Below are 9,431 nucleotides of genomic sequence, written 5' to 3' on the forward strand. Positions count from 1 at the left end.
TGAAATGCACATATCCATCATACAATATATAAAATAAAAATGATCTGTTTAATACATTGACTGATCGAATCATCGATTTTATAATGCACTAATCGAAAAAAGGTATATGAGTTTTGTCAACCACACGAGAAGAAGCAGAAGTTATAACAAATTATTTTAGAAAAAACCAAATTTAGAATTTATGAGACATAAATCAAAACTTGTAATCCACCTAATATTATTAAATATAAAATATTCTATTCGTGTAGACAAAAAATAATTTAAATTATTTTTAAATTTTATATTGAATGAAAAAATAAAATACTTGAAGATTATTTATAATTAGATCGGTAAAAAAACTAAGATAATAGAAACATGCTTCAATATAAATATTTAAAGAAAATAGGCATTTTAAATAAACGTACTATGAGAAAAGAAATTGTACTGCCACTCAATTCACCAATAAAGTAACAAAAAATACATGCAAATGCATTGAAATTCACAGTACCATTAATAATAATATACTATGAGATATACAAGTTAAATTGAAAAAATATATTTTTTATGTTTGCTTAAGACAAATAAAAATATTAATATTAAGTAATAAAATGAATAAATTTAATTAACATTAAAATTACTAAAAAAAAAAAAGTGTAAAATAAACCAATTGAATATACTAATATTCTATATAAAATGTATTCTTGTAATTATGTAATTTTATTAAAAATATCTTCACAATTAACAATAAGGAAGTATATACAAGAAGCTGGATTAATGTGAATATGACTTACTCTTTTTTCATAGACACTGCTTGCCAATTTGTGACAATAATTAATATACCGGATGGATTAAACGTGAAAATTGGATATCAATATTAACAGCAAAATATTTTATTCTTATTTTGCTTTTTAAAAATAGGTACGCTGATAATAAATTTGTGTTAAACAGTATCTATGCAATAACATAATAGTATATGTACTGATCGTTTAAAAATATTTATAGTAAATTTTTTTCATGTTTAACAATTTGATGTTTTTAATTTTCAATTTATGAAGCCCAGTTTGCTAATTCTTTCATATCATCGTCATCTTCTTCCACTTTGGATTTTGCTAAAAATTATAAAAAAAAAAGATCTTAGTTGGTAAATTTATACATCTTTAGATAATTTAATAAGAAATAGTAAATACCTTTGCCTCGACCACTGGGCTCAGATGTTGGCACTGCAGGAGTTGGTAAATCTGTAACTGGTGTCTTGCCTGTGTTCAATAGTTCTTTGTCCAATTCTTCTTGTTCAAGCTCTTCCAATTCTTTTTGTAATTCATCCTATTTTAATAATACATTTTTTCTTAGTTAAGCATGTTCATAATTATTTTACTTAGCATAAGTATGTTGATCACAAATAAAATGTATATATTTTTTATACCTTTTTAACTATCCTGTTTTAAATATTTAAAATGTTTTATGTTTGACAAAAGTTACTTAATTAATTCACTTTATATGTTAAAAGTTACTAATACAATTATAGCAATGAAACTAATTAAATTTTATAAGATATTTAGTAAAAATAATGATTATTAATGATGTAATAGATAATAACTCATAGACATAATAAAATACATTAAACAGGAAAAATTAAATCTATTAAATAGTTTACAAATTCAATCAACTACATTTATCTAAATAGAGTATAACATTTTTTTAAATTGTTTAAAAATAGTTATCTTTTAAGAAAAATTATTATACTGACCTCGTCTACATCAGTTCCAAAAGCGACAGGATTTGAAATAGCTTCAGATATTTCTTTAGATAAGTCTTGTGACTCTGCTATATCATCCATCATATTATGAACATCATCTACATTCCTATAGCAAAAATTATTAATTTTAGTTATCATAAATAATATTTTGTTTTACTATAAAATATTATTTATAATTAACTTAAAATAAAATTGTAATGGTTATTTAATATAATTGGTAAACAAACATTAATTATGATTTAAGAATAGCCTATTAAACTTTTTAACCTATTATAAACTTTGAAATTTAATATATATGATTCATGTATTAGCAAGCTTATACTTCTAAACAGTTTTAGGAAAACTATATACTAAAATACTAAAATAAAAACAGCTCCAAGAAAAATAAATAGCATATTCTACTATCTAAATAGATTTTTTTAATTCATCACATAAATTTCTATTAGCACAAAAATACAGGTGCATATTAGTTATTTAATTGACTTTAGTACTAAATAATTGAATACATTAAAATGACCAGCTACTATATTAATAATTAAAGAAGATATGAACGTGATTAATGACAACACCATAAAATTGGCAGCTTACTGGACGGATAAAATATAACTGCAAAATCGCCGGACACGAAAAGAAGAAATATTAATATTTAATAAATTATTAATATAAAAAAAGAAAAGTTAGAAAAAAACATTTAGCGATATTTTATTTTGAATCAAAGGATAACTTAATGAAATAAAGTTTGAATTAAATTAAAAAATTTCATCAAAACTAACTCACTCTAATTAAAAAAAAAAAAAACTGGTAAATTATACTTTCTATAATTTGTATAGTTATAATTTTCTTATAAAAATGTTTTTAAGATAATAATATTATAGAATTCCTTATCATTCTACCCAAAATCCTTCTCTGTTTTCTATATCTACTAGTAATAATGATATAACATTTAACTAATAGCAATAATTTACTAAAAACCTATAAAAATTTCCAATTATTAACATTAAAAGACATCAGATTCATCTAAATATACATATGTAGAAAACGTATATGACTATTTACATAATTTAAAGAAATTATACAAATAAATTAATTGATAAAAAATAGTAACATATTTAAACTAAATGTACTAAAGCAATTAGTTTGTGTATTGTAAAAATCTTTTATAATGATATTAGTTGAATATAACAGATTTAATGAATTGAAACCAAAAGTGTTTTATATTTGAATAATAATTGTATGATTGTATATTATTTTAAATTTAACTATTCATTACACAAATGTAATTTTTTTCTGATAAAATTATTATAATTTCAGTTATAACTATATGTTATTGTGACCAATTATTTTTAGCATCTAGTAATATTATTTTTTATTAGTTGTTTATTGAAATTATAAATAAGATACTAATATATTTTTGATAACAAATGAAGAAAATTTAAAAGTATCTGGTTACCAATTAATTAAAATAAATAAAATTTAAATGAAAAGTTTAAACTTTTAAATAATGGGAAACAACTAATTTTTAATCATGAAAATATTATGATTCATTTAAGATAAAAATGGAGGTAAAAAAAATGAACTAAATTTATCACACTGTAAATGTTACAATTTTCTTCTAAAGGTAATTTACTTTAAATTATTGTTAATTCATTTTAATTTGAAATAACTTCTCAAAAAATAATATAATAGTATGAAGGTATATAGTGCGGATAAAATGAATAAGTCACTGAATATTGTATAGTAGGCCGAACATTCATTACCGCAAAAACTGAATTCTTAATTTTAAGTGTTTTAATGTAAGTTATTGTACAATATTTGCTGATTTAGTATTTCTACCGCATACTGTTATTTTATTACATTTTGTTTTTACTAAAATGTACACATTGATTTGAACTAAATTAAAATAACAAGTAGTAAAACTCTTTAAGATACCGAACACAATAGTACTCAATTAGCATTTAATGACATAAATTATAGTTTAATATAATTTTAAAGTAACTAATATTCTTATAAAACATAAAATTATAAATTATAAGATAATTAATTTTCTCATGTGTTCTATGATAAACATAGACTAAATTTATTTAACATAGGTGGTATTTAAAAAGAAATGTAGCAAATATCTTCATTTTATAAATATCCAAGAAAAAAAAAAAGAAAATATTTTTATGTAATTTTTATAGTTTTCAATCGTAATTAAATTATGATGAAAAAATTATCATTCAGAATAATTGGTAATGGCTATAAATTAACAATTATATAATACAATACTCACATATTTTGATGGGCCGATTTAAGTGCGTCAGCCGCCGTTTTCATTGTAGTTAATACAGCTGTATTAGTGTTTGCACCTTCTAAAGCCTCTCGCTGTTGTTCAATAGTTAACATAGTACCATCAATTTGCGCTAACTGTTGTTCATATCGTTTCTTACGTTTCAATGCTTGCATTGCAGCTGTGAATCAAAATATGCAGAATACATAATTATAATATGTGAAAAGAAAGTTTAGTTTTTTAATGTTGGATTACCTCGTTTATTGGTAGTGCCATTTTTTTTCGCTATTGCTATCTCTTGTTCAATTTTTTTTTCTAAAAATTCTTGCTTTTTAATCAACATCTCTTCTGTGGATCGTAACTTCTGAATGGCATCTTCAGTCGATGGTCCTTTCTCTTCTTTTTTGACACCAAAAAGCTTACCAAGGAAACTCATTTTGAATTCTATTTATTTCTTTGAATTTATCAAATCAACTTATTTACGCAATGAACATAATAATTCTACAATCAAAATAATGTAATCAAATTACGATAGACAACAACGATATTCAACAGTGAATTTGCGTATAACTATAATTGATGAAATTTCGAAAGAATAATGAATAATGATAATAGATATAAAGTTTTTATTGTTGTCATTGCTCATATGATCAAGCTTTACCCACTCAGCGATTGACGACGAAAGTAATAGTGTGACTGATAACGTACAACCAAAGACGCTGTTATCCAAAAGATCCAAGGAGTATATAAAAAACGGCAAAGGACAAGAATAAAGACAACATGTAAAATTATTATTATTTAGATTTTTATATTTTGTTGCTAAAACTAAAATAGTATTTGGTTCAATCATATCCACTTGACCTCTTCAACTGTTCAACAGCGCTGTAGGTCGTTGACGCCTTCGAGTAGTATAATCAGGGAAGGGGGTTGGGTAGGGTGTTCAGATGTTCAAACACCTTCGAAATTGTAACAAATTTAGATAATACTTGAAATGTTTATATAATTTAAGTTTAATATTATAAATATTTGCCAGGGTTATTTATATTATCTATTGTACCTACTATAAAATTATTATCTTGTGAAATAAATACATTTGAAATACGTGATGAGAAAAATATTGAACCCCTTCCCAAAAAAAATGTATATGCACACCCCTGAGTATAATCATAATAATATTGTAATCACCTGTTCTACGAATATTTTCATTTTTAAAGAACAAATTTACTACTTATTCAACAACAAACTGGCGTATTATATTAACATTATTTGTAATCCTATGTATCTAACCCAGTGGTTTTCAACCTTTTTAATAATGCGGCACACTTCATCTCCAACAAAATTTTCGTGGCACACCAATCCATATAATATGTGAACCATATTTGATACATATATATGTATACTAATTACAGTCTACTCTATTAGAGGGTTATTTATTGTGAAATATATTAATACAATCGATAGATCGAGACGGCTGCGACGGGCATACTTACAATAAATAATATAAACATATATACGATTAGTTCGATCAGTTTTCATCTCGAATATCAATAATAAGCTGGTAAATACATACTTAAAAAACAATTTATAGATTTATCGCGGCACATTTAAAGGGCCCTCGCGGCACACCAATGTGCCGCGGCACACTGGTTGGGAAACACTGATCTAACCTATGGAAATATATAAATAAAATCATTTTTTTATAAGTACCTTTTTTCCAAATGAGCGAACTTACATAACAAGTAAAATAATAAAACAACGTTTATACAAATATTATAATTGAGCTCTTCTTTTATAAGAAAAATATTTAAATTAGTTCATTCCTGAAAACCACTTAACTATATAACACAATAATATTGGCTAAAGTTATTATATTACTACATATTACGGCCTACGCTGAGCGTTTTCAATTATTCCAAAAATATAAATACCTAACCATACAATCACTTCCACGATTTCCAATAGCCACGATAGTGATGGGTTTTGAGTAATAATTATAGAAATCATTTTTAAGTCTTTCTACGTATAATTTTATTCATAAAATAAAAAATTACAATTTTTTTTTATGTAGATATGACACATAAAAAATAGGGGAGGGGCTAAGTTAAAAAAAAGCTTATTTTTTTTTGAGGCAGCAAAATTTGATTTTGCTTAGTGCTGTTTTTGCTTGAGCTGGCACTGAACCTACACAGAGACATTAGCTACGTAAGTATACGATGTGATCTCATTGAATTCACTAATCTATAATAAACTATGCCTTTAAAATAAATTATAGGTAAAAGAAATAAGTTACGAGAAATCGCACTAAAATATCTAACAAATGAAAATATAGAACAATACACAGCGAGCAGAAAAGAAGCTTATAAAATACTAAGAAAAGAAAAAAGACTAGAAGAGAAAAGAAAGATCGAAGAAATGGAAAACAACAGATATAATCCTAAAAATTTTTTCAATACTAGTAATACTATTAAACAAGGTTTTAAACAACAAACTATAATGATAAAAAATCAAGCAGGGGAGCTGGTCACAAACAAAAGGGAAGTGGTAGAAGAGTTCAAAATCTATTTTGATAAACTACTTAATAATACAACAACTAGAACAATTGAACACACAAATATACAATATAGTTCAGTGGAGCCAAATATTAGCTCGATCTCGAAATCGGAAATCAACGTAGCGATTAATAAACTGAAAAATAATAAGGCACCTGGAGAAAACCACATAGTAGCAGAACTAGTGAAAAATAGTGGAGAAGCAGTGAAAAATGAAGTGTGGAAACTGATCAACATAATCTGGGAAAAACAATAGATACCTGAAGAATGGAATACAGCCATAATTTGTCCAATATTTAAGAAAGGAGATGTACTAGAAACAAAAAATTACCGAGGAATCTCCCTATTAGATACCTGTTACAAAATACTATCGTTAATCCTGTTAGAGAGGTTAGCTCCCTTTGCTGAAGAGATTGTAGGAAGATACCAATGTGGTTTCAGAAAAGGTAGATCAACAACAGATCAAATTTTCATTCTCAAACAAGTAATGGAAAAGCATTATGAATTTAATAAAGACTTATACATGGTATTCATCGACTACAAACAGGCATACGATAATATACATAGAGAAGAGTTATGGAAAGCCATGATTAGTTTTGGTATTCCAAAGAAATACGTTGATATGGTAAAACTCTGCAATACCAAGACTATGGGTAAAGTACAATTTTTAGGAGAACTATCATCGGAATTCGAAATTAAGTCAGGGCTACGACAAGGCGATGCCTTGTCCCCGACACTATTCAATATAGGTTTGGAGAAAGTCATAAGAGAATTAACCCAAAGACAAAAGGTGGAAATAGTTGGGAATGAATCGATATTAGCGTACGCAGACGATATAGTCATATTAGGTAACACCAGGCAAGAAATTATACAAACTACATCTGAATTGTTGGAAGCTAGTAAAAAGATGGGCCTATGCGTAAATCAAGAGAAGACTAAATTTATGGTTCTCTCTAGAAGCAATGAAAATCAACATAACTTACAAGTAGGTAATCTAACTTTTGAAAAAGTGGAAAACTTCAAATACCTAGGAGTGAACATAAACAGTAAAAACGACATGCACCAAGAAATAAGTGAAAGAATAGCTAGTGGGAACCGGTGCTATCACAGTATAAGTAAGCTACTAAAATCCAAATTACTGTCAAGAAAATCAAAAACTTTACTCTATACAAGCTATCTGAGACTAGTAATCACATATGCATGTGAGACATGGTCCTCGACGAAAGGTGATGACAACAGATTGGCAATATTCGAACGAAAGGTACTTAGAAACATTTTTGGCCCAATATATAATACAGAGTTAGGAATTTTTGAGAGAAGAAAGAATGAAGATCTATACGTACTATTTTTAAAACCCAATATTACGACGTATATAAAAATTAAGAGAATGGAATGGTTTGGACATGTATGGAGAGCTGATAATGACATAATAAAAAAAGTACTAACGGAGACCATACAAAAAAAAAGACCAATAGGCGGACCACGAACGAAGTGGAAAGATGTGGTATAAAAAGATATCAAGTTGCTGGGAAGAAATATGACTGTTGACCTAGCATTGGACAGGGAAAGATGGAGAGAATCGCTTGTGGCAGCTCAGGTCCTACAGGGACCGTTAAGCTAAGGAAGAAGAATCTATGCCTTTAGGTACTTCATACCAGTGGCGTATTTACGGAGGGGGTTTCCGGGTTTAAACCCCCCCCCCCAGGGCCAAAAAAAAAAAGAAAATTATTTTATTATTGATGACGTGTAATATATTCGTAGTTTCATTATTACGCTTTGAATTTAAAATATACAACTATACAAATATTATGATAATTAAATAGTTATATTGATAGGTGTTTGAAAAGTTTTGTTGACTATGCTGTTTTTATAATCCAATATCTATTAATTTACTGTAATGTAAAAGTAAATTGTAAATTGGTAAAACAGTTGTATAAATTAATATCTATTTATAGCAGTTATTTATCTTATTTATCTGTGCAACAAAAAAAAAAAAAAGGTTATTTTTGTTAACCTCCTCCCTCACCAGAGCAAGATCGAATGTACGCCACTGCTCCATACTATATTGTTACGTACACATCATTGATTTCATAGTAATAATATTAATATATTATATTATAAAATCAATACCTATATAGATTTATTCTCATTACTTTGATCATCAAGTGTTTATTTCAGACCTTCTATCTCAGAAGGGGTGGTTATATGGTATGTAGTATGTTGAGAGTCATGTCGAGTATTTCAGAGCCCAGCGCAAAATTTTTTCTTCGGGTTCATTGAACACAGGTAGCATATTAAGTGCAGATAAAGGCGCCTCGTTACTTTTACAAAACTACGGCGCTTAGGGGCAATTTCCCCCTTAGACCTTCCTTAACACGGCTTTGGGTATATTATAGGAGTAAATGATTAATAAAAAAATTATTTTTTTTGGTGTGGGAGGGTTAGTAATTCCCGGTCGTCCCTAATATAAACACTGCGTTTGATGTATTTTTGTATTGATGAAACCACGTTTTGCATTATTGTAGCTTTATATATAGTTAATACAATAACAACCGCGTAAATATGCTTTGCAGTCGAACAGTTGTACAGCTTGTAATATTTGTCTACGTACTATGGGTATTAACGTTCGAGGTCATACGTAATATCGTTTAATGTTCTGAAGGTTATATTGATAACGCAAACTTAATTGAGATTTGCGGGTGATGCTTTAACATAGTTTAGTACATTTATTATAAATTTAAGTATTAAACAAATGTTCACCTAGATAACGCCATAGAAATTAATTTATGTGAAAAACCTGGTGTTTCTACAAATCAAACTTTTCATTTACCTCAAAGTCCGTTTATTATCAGCAACAATAATATAACATTCCATTTTT

At 27.0% G+C, this 9,431-nt stretch overlaps 1 protein-coding gene across 1 annotated transcript; it reads right to left on the minus strand.

Moving 5' to 3' along the window:
• Window positions 1-675: 675 nt before the first annotated feature.
• On the minus strand, window positions 676-4,616 carry LOC112694507 (charged multivesicular body protein 4b). The gene is made up of 5 exons (XM_025569996.1): window positions 4,260-4,616; window positions 4,008-4,185; window positions 1,727-1,841; window positions 1,167-1,302; window positions 676-1,088 (listed from the first exon to the last, which is right to left on the minus strand). Exons 1-5 carry the CDS (start codon window positions 4,438-4,440, stop codon window positions 1,027-1,029), a joined length of 672 nt encoding a protein of 223 aa, XP_025425781.1. The 5' UTR covers window positions 4,441-4,616; the 3' UTR covers window positions 676-1,026.
• Between the last annotated feature and the right edge of the window lie 4,815 nt (window positions 4,617-9,431).

This window comes from Sipha flava, unplaced genomic scaffold (genome assembly GCF_003268045.1).
Source record: "Sipha flava isolate LNK unplaced genomic scaffold, YSA_version1 130_pilon_pilon, whole genome shotgun sequence".
Taxonomy (NCBI): domain Eukaryota; kingdom Metazoa; phylum Arthropoda; class Insecta; order Hemiptera; family Aphididae; genus Sipha; species Sipha flava.

What these genes read in the sequence shown, in the direction of transcription:
- LOC112694507 (XM_025569996.1), bottom strand. Translation starts at nt 4,440, where the DNA reads ATGAGTTTCCTTGGTAAGCTTTTTGGTGTCAAAAAAGAAGAGAAAGGA. An exon ending in TGGCACTACCAATAAACGAG is followed by an intron (nt 4,186 to 4,259) that starts GTAATCCAACAT and finishes TTTGATTCACAG; the next exon opens with CTGCAATGCAAGCATTGAAA. An exon ending in GCCCAGTGGTCGAGGCAAAG is followed by an intron (nt 1,089 to 1,166) that starts GTATTTACTATT and finishes TATAATTTTTAG; the next exon opens with CAAAATCCAAAGTGGAAGAA.